This window comes from Fukomys damarensis, unplaced genomic scaffold, assembly GCF_012274545.1.
Source record: "Fukomys damarensis isolate Sample0158 unplaced genomic scaffold, DMR_v1.0_HiC HiC_scaffold_17, whole genome shotgun sequence".
NCBI lineage: Eukaryota > Metazoa > Chordata > Mammalia > Rodentia > Bathyergidae > Fukomys > Fukomys damarensis.
Genome location: NW_022900929.1, coordinates 547,928 through 569,574, shown reverse-complemented (window position 1 = coordinate 569,574; position 21,647 = coordinate 547,928). Strand labels below are relative to the sequence as shown.

The 21,647-nt window shown below is 41.3% G+C and overlaps 1 protein-coding gene and 1 long non-coding RNA gene across 8 annotated transcripts in view; one reads left to right on the top strand and one right to left on the bottom strand.

Moving 5' to 3' along the window:
- Tmem225b (transmembrane protein 225B) overlaps nucleotides 1-21,647 on the top strand; it is a 37,715-nt gene that overhangs the window by 12,936 nt on the left and 3,132 nt on the right. For 2 of the 7 annotated variants that reach the window (XM_010642696.2, XM_019210474.2), the window contains exons 3-6: nucleotides 3,171-3,256; nucleotides 14,613-14,794; nucleotides 18,856-19,066; nucleotides 20,983-21,129. In XM_010642696.2, coding sequence (XP_010640998.1) covers nucleotides 14,753-14,794; nucleotides 18,856-19,066; nucleotides 20,983-21,129 — 400 coding nt within the window. In that variant the 5' untranslated portion in view covers nucleotides 3,171-3,256; nucleotides 14,613-14,752. Of the gene's footprint in view, nucleotides 1-3,170; nucleotides 3,257-14,612; nucleotides 14,795-14,930; nucleotides 15,006-15,188; nucleotides 15,219-15,731; nucleotides 15,809-18,855; nucleotides 19,067-20,982; nucleotides 21,130-21,647 lie in introns of those variants that run through there. The other 5 variants (XM_019210475.2, XM_010642697.3, XM_010642699.3 and 2 more) reach the window with 5 other exon arrangements.
- On the bottom strand, nucleotides 4,052-14,728 carry LOC104875266. The gene is made up of 3 exons (XR_784010.3): nucleotides 14,655-14,728; nucleotides 4,849-5,081; nucleotides 4,052-4,373 (listed from the first exon to the last, which is right to left on the bottom strand). It is a non-coding gene; the product is annotated as an uncharacterized LOC104875266 (long non-coding RNA).

Genomic DNA, 21,647 nt, shown 5'->3' with positions numbered 1-21,647 from the left:
CTCCAATAAAAAAAAAAAAAAAAAAAAAGAGAAAAGAAAGAAAAAGTATCATACCACAGGGATTTATGAACATCCATGTTTATAGAACCAGTCTGTAATAGTTAAATCTTGGAAACAGCCTAAATGCCTGTCAACTGATTAGTGGATAAAGATGTGTTTTTTATACAATGGAGTACTAGTCTGCCATAAAGAAGGATTAGCTTCATACATTTCTAGCTAAATGGATACACCTTGAGACCATCGCCTTAAGTGAAGTAAATTGGACACACATGTTGAAATACTGTACTGTTTCTCTGGTGTGAGAAACTCAAAGTGTAAATAAGGACCAAAATCTATAATAGATGTTGGGAAATGGGAAAAAAATGTTCAAATGGGTAGGCAAACAAGGAGGGGAGGAGGCAGAAAAGAAGGAATGGTCAAGAAATAAAAGAGAATAGAAGGGAAAAATGGAAACAAAACTTTTTTAATAAGGAGGAAAAAAGAGGTTGAAGGGAGGGGAGGAAAATGGAAAAATAAAAGAATAAGCCAGATACACATACAGGTTTAAATTCCTTATAATGAATGTTATCATTTTGAATACCCAAAATGTACCATTAAAAAAAATAAAATGCACCAATAAGGTAAAACATTAAAAAAATTACATTTAAAGAAGAGATACATGGAAATGCTTTATTAGATTATTGTAGGTACTGTAGCTGGCTTACAAATATTCCTTATCTTAGGAGGTAGCAACATTATTCCTCTCAGAAAGAAACCTTTGTTTTTGTTATATACATCTATCAATACGTAATCCTGTTGGCATGGCCATTACTTTTCCCAGAATTTGAGTGTTTCTGACCACCTCTTCTCTACCATCTGGTCCAGTTCATCCTCAGCCTCACCTGGATGAGGCTCATGAAGGTGGGGAGAGCACAGAAAGATCACCTTTAGCCTCATGTAGAAGGTGATCTTCCACAGAGCCTGAGAAGAATAGGATTTAAATTCTTGACTCCATCAGGTAGGCTGCTAAATCTCTGACAGTGGATCAACTAAAAGGCACATCCTTTAGGACAGTGATGAATTTTCAGTGATGACAACCGGCCGTGGCACATGTGCTATAGGTTTGCCATCACTGCTCTAGAACAGCTAAAGACCTTAGCACATTACAAAATAGAGTAACTAAGTTCTTCAACAGGTAGTAGAAGAGACTTTGTGTGTGGGAGGCTGGAAATGTAAAGGCTTGGTCGTGGAGATCCAGAATAAACCTACCCCCATTTTTTTTCACTAGGGCCTTGCATATGTTTGGCAAGAGCTGTACTACTGAAATATATCCCTAGCCCCCTAACCCTCATTTTAATTTTTGGCTAAGTCAAGTACAGAAAGACAGCCTGCTGCTTTATAAAGTTTCACAAATCCAAATGGAGGCATGCCCAAATTATTGCTCTTTCATCTGATGAGGCAATGGAGTTTTCTTTTTGAAAATCTTCTGTGTATTTTACTTTTTATTTTATTTTTTTCAGCTTTAATTGAGTTTATTGGTACATTTTAGGGATATAGTACAGTTACATTCATTGTTGGGAATTTGTACCTTTACATGACAGGTCTTGGTTCTCATTTTTTCCCCTTGTCCCTGCCCTCCCTTTACCCACTCTCCCCATTGTATTTTACTATTTTTTTTTATCTTTAATTGAGTTTATTGGTACATTTTAGGGATACAGTACAGTTACATTCATTGTTGGGATCTTGTACCTCTACATGACAAGTCTTGATTCTCATTTTTTCCCCTTAACCTGCCCTCCCTTCACCCCCTCCTCCCCTCTACATCTACAAACACTTTATTTTCATCTTTTCATTATCTCATTTTTTTCTTTTCCCTTATTACCCTTCCCCTACCCATCCCACCTTCCCTACACCTTTAGCTCCTTATTTTACTTTTTAAATGGATTCAGTTTTGCAAGCTTCTAAGTTTAGATACCCCAGCCTTATGGGACAGATTTGGAAGATCTAGAAAGCATTAGAGATGTACTGTTCAATAGGGTAGCTATTAGCCATAAATGGCTATCTAAATTTAAGTTAATTAAAAATAATAAATTCAAGTTAAGTAAAATTAAAAATTCATCCCTTGTTGCTTTCAGCCTTCTACCCATTATAAACTGTTTTTCCTCTGTGATGCCGCCTTGTCTTGGAACCAGCTGATTATGGACTGAAGCATCTATAAACTGAGCTAAATAAACATTTCCTCCTTTAACTTTAGGTATTGGGTGTTTTGTCTTAGTAATAAGAAAAGTAACTAAGACACAGCATATTAGGTGGCATACATGTAGAACATTTCCTTAACTGTGGAAAGTTCTAGTGGACTGTACTTTTCTGACACCAATGAATGATCTGAGTTTGTAGCATCAGTTTATAATGGTAATTAGCCTTTCTAGCTAGGGTTTATTTTTAATAACAATTGATTAATGGGTATATTAATATGTAAAATGCTGCAACCAATTACTGCAGAGTGCATATTATTTTCCAGACCAAGTAATATTTACATAGCTTGAATATATACTGAGCTATATAAAAGCAATTCTTAACAAATTTCAAATTATTGAAATTAGAGTGTATATATTATGGTCTCAATAAAATTATGTCATAAATCAATAATAAAAGATAACTAGAAAATAACTCCCTTGTTTTAGGTTATCCTGCAAACAACGAACCTCAGATTATTCTTGATTTGCAACTCATATTTATTTTATTCCTGTTAATGTTTCTGTTGCGGCTCTGCTCCTAGCTATGGGTTAGCTTCATGTCTATTTTCTTTTTTTATGTTTTATTTATTTATTTATTTATTTATTTATTTATTTATTTATTTTTGTTTTTTTGAGACAGGGTCTCACCATGTAGTTGAGACTGACCTGGAACTCACTATGTAATCCAGGCTGGTCTCAAACTCACATAGTAATCCTCCTGCCTCAGCCTCCCAAGTGCTGGGATTACAGGCATGAGCCACCACGCCTGGCTTTTTAAAAATATTTTAGACTAAAAATATTTTATATTAATACATGTATGTATTATGTACATAATGTTTACATTTCTTGTATGGAGTTGGTACATGTACACAACACATCTGAATTCCCCTAGATAGTGTTCAGACTACTTGATGTCTGTATCTGTCTTTTTAAAAACCTCATCTTGTTCTCCAGGGTTGGAATCTGTTTGGGATACACAGTGAACACATGTTGAATTAGTATCCAAACTGGATGTGCAAGAAGATGAGGGCATATTTGAGGTAAGGGACAAGTAAAAATATGTGGTAAGATGTCACAGACAATTATGAAATTTCTTGAAGGCCATGATTGTTGTCTAATAAAAATGGGCTGTGCACATTTTAGGTTTCCACTGCTGATGGAAATTGTGCATTGGATATTCCTGAGTACCCTCTTCTTCGAGAAAGATCCTTCTAAGCAGAAAGCTGCTTCTCTCAAATATCACTGCAAAATGTGTCCAATTTCAGTAAGCCATATTTAACATGTAAAGACTGCTGGGCATGGTGATGCATGCCTGTAATTCCAGTACTCAGGAGTCTGAGGCAAGAGTATTGCTCTCTGTTTGAGGCCAGCCTGGGGTACATAGTGAGTTCCAGGCCAGCCTGAACTATATAGTGAAACCCTATCTCAAAAAGCCAACTAACTAACCAACCAAACAACCAAACAAGCCCACAAAAAATATCATAGACTTCACACTGTAGGGAGATCTTGTACATGTGTTAAATATGGGAAGGCCTTCAGTTGGAACTGCCACCTTATAGTTATACTTCAGTTCACAAACAATTTTTTCCATGAGTTTGGTCATAAACTGAATTGGATGAGAACCAAATCAAATTTTCCAATAAGGTCATCTTTGCACCTAACCACTGAATTTGATTCAGTTCTCATCCAATTTGGTTCGTGACCAGAATCATGGAAATAATTAAGTTCATGAACCAAGGTACCACTGTATTTAGTATTAGATAATTCATAGTGGAGTAAAATCCTATGAATGTAAAGAATGTGGTAAAACCTTCAACTATAGTTCATGCTTTATTGATAATCTGGAAATCCATACAGATGAGAAAACTATGAATAAAATCAGTGTGGAAAAACACCTTTGAAGTTCAGCTCTTAAAAAAAAAGTCAGAACATTCAGCTGGGGAGAAGGCCTTTGAATGTGAAATGAGAAGTCTTTAGTCTTGGCTCAGCTCTTATGGAGACACCTTAATACCCACACAGTGGAAAAATCTCATGAATATGTTCAGAACATGGAAGCCTTCAGACAGAGTTCCCACCTTATTCAGCTGCCAGTAGGCTTATATTAGAGGGATCTGTAGGATAATCATTGTTTTCAGAAAGCCTTGTTATGTGGAGTATCTGCATGAAGAGAAAAAGGAAGTATAATGAAATGTTTCAAAGACGATGACCAGAAGTGGAAAATTTAGTTAACACTACTTTTTACTTGATGTTGAGGATATACACCAGAGGGAGATTTTGTGGTTTGCTTTCCAAAATTCTGTACTTATTCCCTGAAAATGGAATAAGTTAGATCCAATTTAGGGAAGAAAGATTCAGGGAGTTCTGGATTCAGACTCATGTTAGGAAAACAGAAGATGTCCTTAGAACCCAGTAGCTTTGTTTCCCTCTTCTCTGTCTCATTATATTTGTAGATACAAGTAGTGCTTAGGTCTCTTTGGATTAATACATTGCTTCCCCATATCCTGCAAACTACTGAATCTTTTTGTCTTATATGCCATAAATGGGCAAGTTTTCTAAATCAATTAATTTCTCACTGTGGCATGTTGTCATGCCTTTATTGTATGTCAGCTTAGGTAGGCTGAACTGCACTCACCAGTATTCTCTTTCTTGAATGTTCTTCTTGTTCAGTGGGCTAAAAGGGAGATTCTTGAGTGAGTTGGAGAGCAGAAGGTAACAGCATTATTTTGTAGTTTGCACATGTTATTGATGACTTGCATGTCCTTGTTGCCTGGGCTGCAACTGTTCTACCTCCAACTCTTCCTTGCCTTTACTGGGCCAGATACAGTAGTGTGTGAGCTTAGCTCTGTGACAAAGGATATCCTCATTCTGAAATGTCAAAGACAAAAATAACTGACTTGGTTTCATTCCTCATGAGGTTTCAGCTCATGCTGGGGTTCTAGGCTGCTTGTGATCTTCACCTCCTGTCTGTTCACCCTGTGGGTTTCAGTCTTCAGCATCAAATAGAGACTTCTAGGCATTGATTAACTAGCTCCTGCCACTGCATAAAGCTAGTTTCCTGTATCAGGTCTCTTTAATGTGTGTGTATCTCATAGTGGTTCTGCTTGAATGCTACTGATACACATGCTAAGTATCTGCATTAGGACTCTCCAGAGAAACAATCAATAGGGTATAGATAGAAGTATAGAGAGATTTATTGTAAGGGATTGGCTCATATGATTATAGAAAAGGAATTATCAAAATCTGTTGTCTGTAAGCTGGAGGCCCAGAGAAAGTGGGTAGGTAGTCCAGTCAAAATGTTAAGGCCAGAAAACCATGGAGCCACTGGTGTAAAGACCCAAATGCAGGAGCACTGATGTCAAAGAACAGAAGAGGGGAGTTCCAGCCCAAGCAGAGAGCACATTTGCCTTTCCTCTGCTTCTGTTCTACTAAGACCTTTGAGAGAATGGGTGATGCCCCACCCCGCTGCATTGGTGAGAGCAGATGGTCTTTACTGAGCCTACTGATTTAAATGCTGATCTGGTCCACAAATGCCACACACCCAGAAATGGTGTTTCCAGAAATGATTTTTTTTACTGGCTATATGGGCATCCCTTAGCCCAGGCCAGGTGACACAGAATGAACTGTCAAACTATCCTTATGACCAATATGTATGCATTTCAAGTTTAAGTGGGGAAAAATGGTTAAGTTCTGTCTGATATTTTTAACTCAATAATACTTTTCAAGGTTTCCTATCAGAAATAGTATGGTTCAAACTAGACTGTAACAAAAGTTAAGACATTAACCAAGGCAGGGCTTCATTATTGTGTAACTGTCAAGCAAAAAGAATGACAACAGCAAACAGCTTGTCAGGTGAACACAAGGGCACCAACTCATTCTGGTTTTCAGGAATTTCTCAATTCCACATTTTAGACATACCAGGATATTGGTCACCTAAACCTATAGTGACCCCTTCAGGGTAACTACCTTCCCTCTAATTCTCTCATGGCTTCTATCTGCAACAAGACACAATAGCATGAATTCTCAAGTTAGGTTCCATATTAGAGTCACCCAGGGAGCTTTAGAAGCACTACTGCCTTTAAAAAAATTTTTTGAGACAGAGTCTCTGTCAAATTTGCAATCCTCCTGCCTCAGTCTCCTGAGTAGCTGAGATTACAGGCATGTGCCAACTGCACCTGGCTGACACTAGGGTTTTATAAGTTGTTTCTAATGTGCAACTAAGGTTGAGAATCAATATAATAGAGGACAGTAACTCTTTCTAGGTGCTGAGAGGACATAAGAGACAAGTAGGATCTAGTAGCTTAATCATGTGGCCTAGGATGACAGTTTGGAGTGTGTGGGAAAGGAGAGAGAGGGTGTACTAGGTTGATTGCTAGATTGCCAGAGGGCAGTAAACTAGGACTCATAGGGGCCTGTTCATTTCCCAATGTTACCCAGTAAAACTATTGTGTGGGCAACTATGGTTTTTCCCTTTAGAAGTTGAGATCTTCTACAACTCTAGCCCCAGCTTATGAGCTCAAATTGGCAGTTCTCTCTTCCTAGACCTGGGATAACAGAAAAAGGCTTTCAAAGGATGATATGACTTAACTATATGCACATTTTAAAAGGCCCAGTTCTAAGGTCCTCTGGTCACAACATGTACATAGTCCTGGGTTCCCTTGGGCAAAGGGCACACTCTGTGCTCTGGCTGGAGCAGAGTCTTTGGCTGAAGGAGGAGACAGAAGGAAAAGGAACGGTGGTACTGACATCAAATGTGAATGCTTTACTTCTGTCAAAGGCCCCTCACAGCCCTCAAGATGAAATCCTACAAGGTCCTGACCCTGTCCACTGACCACTTAAGTCCTCTTGTGGCCACCTTCTCTCCTGGACAATCTGAATTTCTTTTCTTTTTTAAAAAATTAGTTTTGTTGGTACATTTAAGGTATATAATATAATGACGTTCATCATTGGGAGTTTGAATCTTTACAAAATCCACCTTGGTTTCTATTTTTTCCTCATTCCCTGTTCTCCTTTCAACCCCTCCACCTCTCTCTATCTACAAAGACTTTGTTTCCATTTTTCTTTTTCTCATATTAATTCCATTCCCTTCTTTCCTTTCCCCTAACCCTCCCAATTCCCCTTTCCACCTCTTTTCCTGTCTCCCATTATCTATTACACATTTTAGTTCTTACACTTTCAGTTTCTCACACTAAAAAACTATTTGGTATTTACACGTGTGTCCTATTTCTTACACTTAAGAGTGTTGCCTCAATGTGCATCCATTTGGCTATAAATATCTCTAGTTTCTCAGTCTTTATGGCTGAGTAGTACTCCATTTAAAAAAATAACCCACATTTTCTTTATCTAGTCTCCTGTTGATGGGCAATTGAGCTGCTTCCAAGATATAGCTATTGCAATTTGTGTTGCTATGAACATCGGTGTACATATATCACTGTGGCATGATTCTTTTACTTCTTTGGGGAAGATACCCAGCAGGTGGATAGCTGTATCAAATGGGACTTTCAATCCTAGTTCTTTGAGATATCTCCGTACTGATTTCCACAGTGTTTGCACCAGTCTACACTCGCAACCAGCAGTGGATCAGGGTTGCTCTTTCTCCACAGCCCACCAGCATTTGTTATTGGTTGATTTCAGGATAGCAGCCATTCTTTCTGGGGTGAGGTAGAATCTCAGTGTTATTTTCACTTTCATCTCTTGAATGACAACTGAGGTTGAACATTTTTTCATGTTTATTTGCTATTTGCACTTCTTTGTCTGAGAAATGTCTGTTCATTTCAGATGCCCAATTTTGGAATGGGTCTTTAAATTTTGGGGGTCTGATTTTTTTGAAGTTCTTTATATGTTCTAGATGGTAGATCTTTGTCTGAGGAGCAGCTGGTAAAATTTTTTCTTATATTGTGGGTTGTCTTCACACTACTGGTCGTTTCTCTTGCTGTGCAGAAACTTTTTAATAAGAAGAGATTCCACTTGTTGATTCTTTGTGCTAGTTCACAGCCAATTGAGGTTTTATTCATGAAATCTTTTCCTATGCCAAAGTCTTTTTTTTTTTTTTGGTACTGGAGATTGAACTCAGGTTCTTGTGCTTGCAAGGCAGACAGCAGCGCCACTAGAGCTAAATCCCCAGCACCTCCTATGCCAATGTCTTCAAGAGTTCTACCTAACCTCTCTTCTAGCTGTTTTAATATTTAGCTCTTTAATCCATTTTGATTTTAGTTTAGTGCATGGTGAGAGTTATAGGTCTAGTTTTAATCTTTGGCAAGTTGAAACCCAGTTTTTCCAGCACCATTTATTAAAGAGGCTATCTTTCCTGCAGTGAGGGTGTTTGGCTCCTTTGTTGAAGATGAGGTGGCTGAGTGTGTCTGGAGTTGTTTCTGCACTTCTAATTTGTTCCACTGATCTTTGGGTCAGTTTCTTTGCCAGTACCATGCTGTTTTTATCACAGTAGCTTTGCAGACTAGTTTCAAGTTGGGGATTATGATACCCCCTACCTTGTCTTTGTTGCCTAGAATTGGTTTCACTATTCTTGGTCTCTTCTGGTTCCAAATGAATTTTTGCATTGTTTTATCAAGGTTTTTGAAGTATGCTTTTGGAATTTCAATTAGGTTTGCATTGAATCTATATAGCATAGCAGTTTTGGAAGTATGGACATTTTCACTGTGTTGATTCTTCTTACCCAGAGCAAAGGATGTCTTTCCATTTTCTGATATCCTCTTCCATCTCTTTTTTCAGAGTGCTGGAGTTTTCAGAGTAAAGGTCTTTGATATCTTTCATCAGGTTGATTCCTAGGTATTTCAATTTTTTGGATTCTGTTGTGAAAGGAATTGATTGCCCCATTTCTCTCTCAGTGAGTCTGTTTTTTTTTTGTGTGTGTATAGGAAAGCTATTTATTTTTGTGTGTTGACCTTGTATCCAGCTACTTTACTAAATTAGGGTATTAAGTCTAGAATACTTGGTGCTGTTCTTGGGGGTCTTCTGTATAGAGTATCATGTTGTCTACAAATAATGACAATTTGATTTCTTCATTTCCTATCTGTATTTCTTTTATTTCTTTCTCTTGTCTAATTGTTGTGGCTAAGTTTCCAAAAATATATTGAACAGAAGTGATAATAGTGGACATCCTTGTCCCTGATTTTAGTATGAAGGATTTAAGTTTTTGACCATTTAGTATGATGTTGGCTTTTGGTTTTTCATAGATGGCTTTTATCAGTTTGAGATAGAGAATGTCTATTCCAATTTTTCGGAGGGTTTTATCATAAACGCTTATTGGATTTTTGTCAAATTCTTTTTCTGCATCCATTCAGATGATCATATGGTTTTTGTCATTGGCTCTATTAATGTAGTATATTGCATTTATTGATTTGCATATGTTGAACCATCCCTGAATCCCTGGGATGAATCCCACTTTGTCAGGGTATATGATCTTCTTGATGATCTTCTGCATTTATTTGCTAGTATCTCATTAAGGACTTTTTATATCTATGTTCATTAGTGAGATTGGGCTATAGCTCTCTTTTTTGGTTGGTACTTTCTCTGCTTTTGGGATCAAGGTGATGCTTGTTTCCAGGATGAATTCAGGAGTATTGCTTCCCTTTCATTTTTATTGAAAAAAGAAACACTAGTATATCTTCTCATGATGTGTGCTGGCCTTTAATACAATCAGAGTCCCAGGTGCTGTCATGATGACAGATCACTGCAGTATTTGTCCTGAGTTGCTGTTTAATCTACTTTTATTTTTATGTCTGTAAAAGTATTTTTGTTTTCTGGAACAGTCATGGCAGTAGTTCCTCTCTAACTGTCTTGTAGAATTCAACATCGAAGCCATCAGGACCCAGGCTTTTCTTAGTTGGTAATTTTTTATTTTTGTACCAGGGATTGAACTTGGCCTTTGTGCTTGCAAGGCAGGCAGCAGAACCACTGAGCTAAATCCCTGGCCCAGTTGGTAAGTTTTAATTTGATTGAATGATGTTGGGTCATTTAGAATTTTTCGGTCATCTTCATTCAACTTTAGTAATTCATATGTATCTAGGAATCTGTCCATTTCTTCTGTATTTTTCATCTTATTGGTGTATAGGTTATTGAAGTAGGTATCCTTTGGATTTCTCCTGGGTCCACTGGAATTTCACCCATTTCATTCCTAATTGTATGAATTTGGGCATTTCTTCTCTTTTTGATAAGGTTGGCTAAGGGTTTGTCAATTTTCTTTATTCTTTCAAAGAACCAACTTTTGGCTTCATTGCTTTTTTTAATTGCTCTCTTAGTCTCCATTGCATTGATTTCCACCTTGGTCTTTATAATTTCCTCCCTTGTATGAGCTTTGGGTTTGTCTTGCTCTTCTTTTTCTAGATGCTTGAGGTTTAGCATTGGGTTGTTTATTTGAGCTCACTCTGTTTTCCTAATATGAATATTTACTGCTATGAATTTCCCTCATAAAACTGCTTTCTTTGTGTTCCATAGATTCTGATATGTTGTATTTTCATTGCCATTTAATTGTAGGAACTGTCTAATTTCTTATTTAATTTCCTCTGTGACTCACTGGTTATTCATAAATGTATTGTTCAGTTTACATGTGTTTGTGAAATTCTTGCAGTTTCTTTTGCTATTGATCTCCAGTATCATCACACTTGGTCTGATAATGTACAGGGGATAACTTAAATTCCTTTGCACTTACTAAGACAAGGTCTATGAACAAGTATGTGGCCTATTTTGGAGAATGGCCTGTGTGCAGCCAAAAAGAATGTGTATTCTGATTTTGTGGGGTGGGTTTTAACCAGGTATTCCTCAGATAAATGTCTACTAACTAGAATATATAAAATAACAAAAAAATCAGACCTTTCAAATTTAAAGACCTAATCCAAAAATGGGCATCTGAAATGAATAGGCATTTCTCAGACAAAGAAGTAAAAGCAGGAAATAAACATATGAAAAAAATGTTCAACATACTGGTCATTGGAAAGATGCAAATGAATACAAAACTGTGATTCTACCTCACCCCAGAAAGAATGGCTGCTATCATGAAATCCACCAATAAATTCTGGCAGGCTGTGGGGAAAAGGAAACCCTGCTCCACTGCTGGTTGGGAGTGTATTCTGGTGTAACCACTGTGGAAATCAGTATGGAGACACATCCAAAAACTAGGATTAGAGGTCCCACTTGACCCAGCTATTCCTCTGCTGGGTATCTTTCCAAAAGCATTAAAAGAATTATAGGGATATATGTGCACCCATGTTCATAGCCTCAGAGTTTGTAATAGCTAAAACTTGGAGACAGCACATTTGCCCATCAACTGGAGATTGGATAAAGAAAAAAAATTTTTTTAAATAAAATGGAATACTACTCAGCCATAAGAAGAGAAACTAGAGACAGTTATAGCTAAATGGATGCACATTGAGGTGATACTCTTAAGTGAAATAAATAGGACATACATGTGTAAATACCAAATAGTTTTTAAGTGTGAGAAACTGAAAGTGTAAGGATTAAAATGTACAAAATATAAGTGAAATAGAAAAGAAAAGTCCAAAGGGGACGGAGAAGTGGGAGGGTTAGGGGAAAGGAAAAGGGTAAAGGAATAAATATGAGAAAAGAAAACAATGTAAACGAAGTCTTTGTAAATAGGGAGGGGTGTAGGAGTTAAAGGGAAGTTCCACCGTGCAGGGGAATGGGGTAAAAATAAGAACCAAGATATTTTATGTAAAGGTACAAATTCCCAATAATGAGTGGCAGTGTAATGTATACCCTAAAATGTGCCAATAAAATTAATGAATGAAAAAAAAGTTTAAGGAGGGCTAGAGTAGAACAGAATACATCTGTATGTACTACACATGATAAATGTAAGTGAAACTTTTATTCCAAGTATGTGTGTGTGCAATGTGCAGTATTATTTTTCATGTTGAAGCAGGTGGAACTCTTTGAGGAACACATGTGAATCTCTTCCACTAGATATTTGTTGATCCTTTCCCCTTTGAGGATCAGAGACTATCTGAATGATGCCTTTTTTAGACCAAATATATCTCATTCTATATTTCCCATTGCACACTATGCTTATCTTTTCTACATTAGAAAAAATACTGGATATTCAGTGACTGAATGATAAACCTGAGTTCATTTTCTCTTTATTTTTTCCAGTTTTACCTGAAACATTTCAATACATGAAACAGTTGAAAAAATAGTATAACAATTAACCTTTATATTCTCCACTTAGAGTAACAATCTTTAACATTTTCCCATTTTGCTTTTTGTCTACCGTTCTCAATAGTTTCTAAGATAGATATAAACTTTACCCCTAAATATCATGACAGGCTTTCCCTAAGAGTAAGGTATTCTCTTATATAATCACAATATTATTAACATACCTAAGAATAAGATTATAATTTCATAATAACAGCTAAAATGCAGTTCATATTCTTTTTTCCCAGTTGCTTTAAGAATGTGTGTTTGTAGCTACTTTATTTCAAAACAGAGTAAAATAAGGGCCATCATTGCATTGGGTTTTACATTTCTTTAATTTTTGTCTAATCTAGAGCAGCTCTTGTGCCTTTTAAATATATATTTATTTATTTTTATATTTTTTGTCCTGGGCTTGAACTTAAGTCCTTTACACGGAGCTGCATTTCCAACCCTTTTTTATTTTTTACTTTCAGACAGGATCTCACCACCATGGCTGGTTGTTTTACCCTTTAAACAGTGTAGGAAAGTTCTACAAAATTGATTTCTGTTTCCCTCTAGAGGTGTTTAACTTCCTTCTTATGCTGGCATTTCCTCTAAATCAGAATGAGTTTTAGAAACTTGACTAAACATTTTTGGCAAGAATGCTGCAGGTAATATTACCTTTGTATGCTGACCTGTCAGGAGACACATATTGTCATATTATACCAATCTGAATATTAATAGTGCTACTTGTTTAAGGCAGTGGCTGTCAGAGCTTCCCTTATGCAAAGTATTCCTTTTGCTAGTAAATAATTTGTAAGTGTAATATATCTAGTATGCCATTAAGAGCCCATTCTTGTGGGGCGTGGTGACGCATGCCTGTAATCCCAGCACTTGGGAGGCTGAGGCAGGAGGATTGCTGTGAGTTTGAGTCCAGCCTGGACTATGTAGTGAGTTCCAGTCAGTCTCAACTACATAGTGAAACTCTGTCTCAACCCCCCCCCCTCAAAAGAGCCCATTCCTCAGCAGCCCAGTGTTTTCAGCAATCATGGATAATTCTTTGGGCAAGTTCTTAACCTGAGACTTGGTTTCTTCATGATATCTGTCTTCCAAAACTGATGTTTGATAACATTTGAAAGTCTCATGCAAGATAGTGCATGTGAAAATGATGCCACAAGTTCCCCCTTTGGAGAATACCATCCTCTTTCCCTTTAGAAAGTTTTTACCCTGCTACAGAAGTTGCTGGCTTCTTGGATGAACCCAGCTGCCTGGTCATTGTGGGGTGTGGCTGGGTCAGGCTAAGCTGGTGGTCATGGAATGTGCCTTTGACCCCAGAATACTCCCCTGGGAAACTCTGAATTAAGTAGGGATGAAGAAAATATTCTTTCCCCTAGAGCAGTGGTAGCAAACCTATGGCACACATGCCAAAGCTCTAAAATATCTGCCATCACTGCCCTAGGGTGACCTGGCTATGTGAGTCTGGATGTTGTCAGTGACTATTTTCTCAACCATTTTGTAATTGAAAGCCTGAAGGTGGGGGGATCCACACTCTCTTTGTGGGATCAGAGAAGAGAGCAGTTCAAGGTTCTTCCTGGCCTGACTGTCTTCTGTCCAGCATTATCTCTGCTCCAGCCCCAGCCATGCATGTTCTGTGAGCCTTTTGGCAGAGTCCTGTCACATGCTTCTGACACAGTGGATCATTCAGTAAATTGGTCGTCCATGGGCTCTCATCCATTCTTGTGCTCTTGGACTATGAACTGGTTTGTGGGGAAGTGGAAGGAGGTGCGAGCCATGGATTTGAAATCCTGAGTTATAAATACATTTCCTCAGTGAGTACAGAATCAGGAGAGGGGGACTGGTGACTTGTCCAGCCCAGTGTGGCTGCCCTTGCCACTAGAATCAGCCACCCTATCCCCACCCCAGGCTGGATGGTCTTTCCTCCAACCAGTCCCCATTTCTTCAGTTTTCCCCAGGTTAAAACCGCCCTGGGCAGGGTGGGGGAATATCACGTGCTGGTGAGGGGGCAGACAGGGTGTTGGGAGGCCTGAAGGGAGTGAGTGTGAGAGGTGAATGGTCTGTCTGCAGGGGGTTTGAGGGAAGGGAGCAGGGCTCCTGTGGAGTTCAGATCTTGCCTTCCTTTTGCTCTAGGGGTAGCTGTTGTTTATTTAGTGCTGTGTCTGCTGAGAGTCTTTTCCAGTCACATCACTGGATACCTTTCAGCAATCCAACAGGCCTACAGTCTGTTGTTATTTCCAGTTTACAGATGAGAAAACTAGGACCCAGGAAGAAGTGACTTACCCAAAGTAGTTCTGCTGGTGAGGGTTGAGCTGGAATTCGAACTCAGACCCCACCGACTGGACGACTCCAACTCCTACTGGTCCGTGAGCGAGGCCAGTATGGCGAACCAACGTGCAGAGCCGGGCTGCGAGCCAGGGCAGGTGAGGTGCTGCACAGAGCGGGGCCAGGGGCAGTCTGTACACTGGCTGGGTGTGGGGCTCAGTCCATGGGGGCTGGGCCGGCTCTGAGGAGGCGCAAAGGCAGCTGGGGAAGGAGCCGGGCCCAGAGACGGGTCAGATGGCAACCTTGCTTCCCCCAGGGAAGCCTTTCCCTGGACAAGATGGAAGACCCTGGCGGTGCCCTAGGTGAGAGGTGAGAGACAAAGAGGAGGGCGTGAATACCCCTCCCAGCGCTCACCTACAGGCCCAAATCAAGCACCCCTACTGACTTAGGGGACAGGGACATTTGAGGCCACAAAGAAGCGAAGACTTGACTTCAAGAGGACAGGGCGAGGGCAGGGGCGATGGCGCGCGTGCGCGGGGTGGGTGGGGGGTAGTCAACTGAAGAACATCTTGCCACAACTCGGTCGGTTTGCAGCCCGGGCTGCCTCAGATTAGGGGTGGAGACAGCGGGGAAACGAGCCCTCCCTCGCACCGGGACGCCTCCTTCTCCAGTCCTTTCTGCAGTCCAAGCTGATGGGCTTCTGGTCTGGCCTGTTATTGTCTTAGGGAGGAGCCAGGTTTCAGTTCAGACCCTGTAGAGCCTAAACTGGGGAGCCTTCAGCCAGGCCAGTCACCCCCCAGATGCTGATCTGGCACCACTGAGCATACAACCTTCTACTCTAGGTTCATGGGTCCTTTAAAAACAACATTAAAAAAAAAACAACAAAACAATAATAGTAAATAACAGTTGTTTTGAATGCTGTAGTCAAAACAAAAACTTAGTAATTCCATCCCCCCACCACACCCCCTTCTCTCTCTCTTTGTCCCTTGCATATGCCTCAGAAAAAATTACTGGGGCCTGGAGATGTAGCTAGTGGTACAGTGTTTGCCTGGCTTTCTTGAGTCCCTGGGTTCCATTTCTGGTAAAACACATATGCCAAGCAACCAAAACAACATGAAACAAAAGCAATCACTGGCTCCCCTAAATTTGAGAATCCCTGAACTGCTGGAGAGGTGGGTGGGGCAACTTTGTAGGATTCTGTGTGGCACTGACTGTGGGATCCTTTGTCAGCGGGTCCCTCTCTCTGGCTCTTCTCTATTTTATTACAATTATTATTATTATTATTATTTTTGAGACAGGGTCTCACTGTGTAGTCCAGGCTGGCCTACAACTCTAGGCAATACTCCTGACACAGCCTCCTGAGTGCTGGGATTACAGGAGTGTGCCAACATGCCTGGCTCTGACTCTCCTCTTTTATTTTTAATTTTTAAATTTTTAAATTTTTTTTGGTACCAGGGATTGAACTCAGGACCTTGTGCTTGCCAGGCAGGTGTGGTGCCACTGGGCTAAATTCCCAGCAGACTCTCCTCTTTTCAAACTGAAATGACTATGATCCTAGAGTCTGGTCTGTATCAATGCATGTTTGAAATTGCATGTCCTTGGAACCACTATACTAGTGGTCAGGGCTGCTTGGGGGAGGACAAGGTCCTCATCACTGGTGAGTGACCAGGCTGAGGTGTGACACACAGGGGTCATCCCAGGCTGGGGAGATGTAAATTCTGTCCTGTGTGATGCACTGATGTGTCACCCTTCAGCAGTTACAGCCTCTGAGTCCCATCTGGCTTTATCCCTGAATCCCCACTGTAAGCTCATGTTGGCATGGGAAAACCAGTGAGTGCATAATTAATTTTTGTTGAGGGAGTGGGGTGTTGAAGGTTGTTGACTGGGAAGGCTATGGGGAGTGGTCAGACCAAGCTGCACTCTTCAGGGAAGGTAGGATCTTAAAGGTTTGGGGCACTGGTGGCAAACCTATGGCATGCATGCTGAAGAGGGCTGGTTGTTATTGAAAGGGCTAAAAGGTTTGACATCACTGGTTTAGGGAAACAGAAAGGGGATCCTGGGAGGAACCCAGGCTTGGAGGCTGGTGTGCTTTGACTATGATGTTCTGTGTGTGGAAGGAGGCATGTAGGCTTGGGGACAGGAAAGATGGATGCTATGAGAACTTTAGGAAAGGAAGCATGAGGAAGGCTGATGAGATGAAAGAGTGAAGGGAAGGGAGAAAGCAACATAATAAGCTTAGGGCTGTAGTTAGCACGAGTGAGAGGGTGATGGGAACAGGGTCACGTCTAGAAAGTCTGAGACTAGGGATTGTACAGGAAGAGGTCCCCGTCAAATGAAATGCATAGCCCATGTGCCCCATCTGGAAGCCCTGACAAGATATGACTGTGACTCCCTGCTTTGGGTTTAGGATTGGGACTTCTGTAAATCTAGTCCAACCCACTTCATCATAGTAGAGCAAAGGAAGCTGAGGATCTGAGATTGATGTGTCAGTCTCCTCTGAAGAGTGGGTGCAAGGTCAGAGGAGAGATTTGGAGAGGGGTGGATACAGTTCCTCAGATGTGAAAAAGAGAAAAACTGGTGATTGACACAAGGGAGGAGAAAATACAGCAGAATATTTCCAAGTCACCTTGACTGTGGGAGGAGGAATACTTCCCACTGATGATGGTCAGCATATTTGATGTTGGATTGCTGGAAAGGACCTGAACCTCTCTACCATCAGGTTTGCTGGACTAAAGGGATCAGCAGCTATCCAAGAGACTCCCTTCCCTGGCAGCAGCAAGGGTCCACATTGGGACTGTGCCTACACTGGTGCTTGCACAGTGTGCAGGAGAGAGCAGGGAGAAGCATCGTCTCTTCCACGGTCTTGTCTTCAGTACTCACTATTGCACAGCTTGAAAACTGGTGCTGCCTATAGAGCCCTAGTCAGCAGCAGTCTCCAGACCGGTTTGGGGTGAGGCTTGAAAGAAGGGCTCTTGTCTTGGTATGCCCTTACCCTACCTTGCTACTTTCATCTTTCTTTCACCTAATGCCTCTGCCAGATAGCCAGGCTCATCACAGTGCCCCCTGGCATCCTGACTAGGCCTGCACTTCCTGCAGCATGCCAGGCTTCTAGCTTCTTTCCTTCCCCTGCTCTTCCTTCCCTGCTGCAGGAAAATGATCACTTCTTAGGGCTCCCAGTCTGAGCAAAGACACCAGGGACAGCAGGGAACACAGTAAATGTGCTCTGAGTTGTGCCCTGAAGTTGTGAATGGCTACCTGGCTCCTTCTCCCAGAAGAAGTTTGAATTTCAGAAGTTACTTTCCCTCCCTGCCCCTGTCTCCCAACTTTAATGAAGCACTTGAGCACAGAGCAGATTTTAATTATTTTATTTGGCCTTCTCAATGGCTTTATTGGGCAATTGTTAAATTTCTCCTTTTCCGAATGGGGAAACCAGGATTTAGAGAGTTTGAATAAGTTCCCTACATGACACAGCTAGGAAGTGGTAAAGCTGGGATCATGACTGAGGACTCCTGAAGGTAAGACCAGCCAGCACTTACCTAGTGCAGCCCAGCCACTCTTTCAGAACACCTCTTACTGACAGTGGTGGTGTAAGAGAAAACAGGTAGGGCTGCGGGACTTGATGGAAGAGGTTCCATAGCGGAGGGCCTTGACTTCCACATATAGAAAGCACCCGAGCCTCCTTTCTGTGTGCCTAGGACTTGCTCATTTTTCTGGCCACTTGGGCCTCTCCCTTATCTGAACCCTGGGTTCTTGTAGCCAGAAGGCTGTCACCAAGTAAGGACACTTGAGACTGGACTCACTCTCTCCCCCAGGTCCTCAGTCTGCAATCAAAAGACAAACAGCTAACACAGAAGAGCCTTGTGGAGATGTCTGGTTGGCAGTGGGATGGGCATCAGTAGAATGGAAAGATTAGTACTGTAGATCTGAAGAGACCTTGAGGGGGCCAGGCCGACCTCTTTGTTTTGCTACAGGATAAAATTGGGGTCCAGAAAGGGCACCTGCTATGCTCAAGACCTCCCTGTGAGGCATGCATGTTTTGGGCCAGCTGCGGAGTCCTACAAGCTGGAAAGTTAAGCAGGAGAAAGAAATCCCCAGTGACAAAGTATTGTCACTATTGTGCTGTGCCCAGTACCAGCATTTCCATGGCCATTACCTCTACCCTGTGTCACAGGAGAATGTGGAGATACTTCACCTCTGCCATCACTTTTTCCTTGTCCAGGTGATGCTGACTTTCGAGGACAAAGGCATAAAGAGATTCACCTGGGCCATCGCCCCAGCCTTGGCCTCCCTGGGCTACCTGTTCATACTGGTGGTCTCCATCTTTCCCTTCTGGGTACGTCTGGTGGATGAAGAGTCCCATGAAGTGTTTTTCAGTGGCCTGTTTGAGAACTGTTTCCATATCAAATGCTTGAAGCCTCGACCCTTATCCAGTAAGGAGGGATAGGAGCAAAGAGGGGGAAGGGGTGATGGGGCCAGTGTGGGTGACAGGACAGATGGGAGCAGAGAGGACAAAGTTTAATAAGCCCATAAGGATGTCTTTTCTGAGTCTCCACTCTCTTGGGGGTGAGAGGAAGGTGGGATGCCGGGAAGGGGCTAATAATGTCAAGTTGACCTCTGGAGTAGGGACAAATGTGCCAGGAGCTAAACTTATTTCTTTCCTTTTTTTTTTTTTTTTTGGTACCGGGGATTGAACTCTGGATCTTGCATTTTTGAGGCAGGTGGCAGAACCACTGAACTAAATCCTTGACCCAAGCAAAGCTTATTTCTAAGCCTGAGTGCTGTAGGTGGGATAACAGGGGGGTTCCTGCTCTGTTGCCTGGGCTGCCATTAATTTGCCCACACAGCACTGTCATGGGTGGGCATGGCTTCCAGCCAAGGGGAATAGTAGAGCATAAGGCTGGATTTTGGCCTCCTCACCTGTAGGTGTAGCCTGCAGATAATAGACATGGATGTATGAGTTCAGAGGACTGTGAGCTCTTAAGATCATTTTTTTTTTGTCAGGGTCTCACTGGCAGTTCAGGCTGTCCTTGAACTTACTATGTAGCCCAGAATGGCCTCAAATTCATAGTGATCCTCCTGCCTCTGCCTCCATGTGCTAAGATTACAGGCATCCACCATGACTGGCCATTCACAAAGAATATTTCCCTTCCCTTTCCTTTCCTTTCCTTCCCTTCCCTTCCCTTCCCTTCCCTTCCCTTCCCTTCCCTTCCCTTCCCTTCCCTTCCTTTCCTTCCTTTTCCTTTTCTTTTCCTTTCTTTTTCTCTTTCTCCCCCCCTCGTCCCCCCTCCCTGGGCCCTATAGGGAACTTTTGAAGGCCATAGTATATTTGTGTAGTTAAAAATGTGACTCATGGTTACCTCTTATAAATAGGAAAAGCTGCCTTGGAGAAGATGGGTCTGATCTTGTGAACTTTTTGACCCAGGTTTCCTCAAACTTGGCACTGCTGACATTTTAGGCTAAACTTTTTTCTGTGGGAGCTCTCCTGTTTCTCACAGGATGGATACTAGCACCCTGCCCTCTTCTACCCATTAGATACTGGTAGCATCACAGACCCTCTCCATTTAGGAAATCAAAATCTCTCCAGGCATCATTAAATACTTGAGGGGTAAAGACTATCCTCAGTTGAGCACCATCAACTTGACCCAAGGGGACACTCTAGAGTGTCTGGGTCTTTAGCAACACCTACCTCTTGTCCTACCTCCAGATGTGCATCTCTGTGTGCCTAGGAGGGCAAGCAAGCTAGTTTTAATATAGTCTGAATCATGCTGGCAGGAGAATAATTACCCTGTTTCCAGACTCTGGCTCTGCTAATTTTGATGTTTTATTTTTCCTATTAACCAGAAAAAGTAAATAGGAATGAATGAGAGGGAGTTCTTACAAAGTTCAGATTATTTTGACCTCATGGAGTTCTGATTTTCTATGGTTGAGTTATTTTACCATAATCAGCACAGTCCTGTCTTCATATTTGTACTTGTGATAAATTTTATTAGAGTTGAATTTTGTGTTTATTAAAGCCACCATTTCCCCAAGTATACGATACATGGTTTCCCCACATGATTTGATACAGATTCACATAATATGTTTGTTAAGAACTGATGAATGATTTCAGAGTCTGACATTATTAATCTAGTTTGTTTTTTATTACTTTCAATGTTATTGGGGACAAAGTGGTGAGGCCAGAGCCCTATTGAGGGCACAGTAGTAGGCTCACAGCCTTGGGTCCCAAGGCCCTGCTGTGGGACCCAAGGATGGTAGAGACTCTGAGGTCATCCATGCCAGGCTCTGTGGCGTTCCTCCCTTGAGGGGCAGGGTCCACAGTCCAGTCTCTGCTCTCCCTCCCTTGCAGTTTACATCTTCCTCGGCCGGATCTTCCTACTCTCTGCAGTTGTCTTGGCTTTCCTTACCACTTTCTTCATGGTGTCCTTTGCATCTGACCTCTTCTGGAGGATCCGGAGGCCCAATATCGTGTCAGCCTTCATCAGCTTCCTCACAGGTGTGGAGCAGGACAAAGGAAGTGGGCAGTTGGTTTCTGTGATTTCAATAGAAACATAATTTGTTTTCAATACAGGGGATCAAACACCTCTTGCATGCCAGTTAAGTGCTTTACCACTGGGCTACATTGCCAGCCCTTCTTATTTTGAGCCAAGATTTTGCTAAGTTGACTAGGCTGGCCTTGAGCTTGTGATTCTCCTGCCTTAACCTCAGTAATTGGGATTATTGACACGTGCCATTATGTGTGGTAAGAAGTATGATTTGTAAAGTTCCCTTCTTTGCCTTCTCTGTGAAGTAATTTACTGGCACATCCATTCTCTCAGAATTTATGATGAGTCTCTTTTGGGACTTCTCAACACTCTACATTTCTAGATCTGACCCTGTGGGTTTGGGGTCATATGTCTAAGTGGTAGCTTCTTTATCCCAGTGACTGTCGCAGGATCTTAAAAAGAATTATAATTTTTTTCCTCTTCCTCTTCCTCTTCTTCTTCTTTCTTCTTCTTTCTTTTTTTTTTTTTT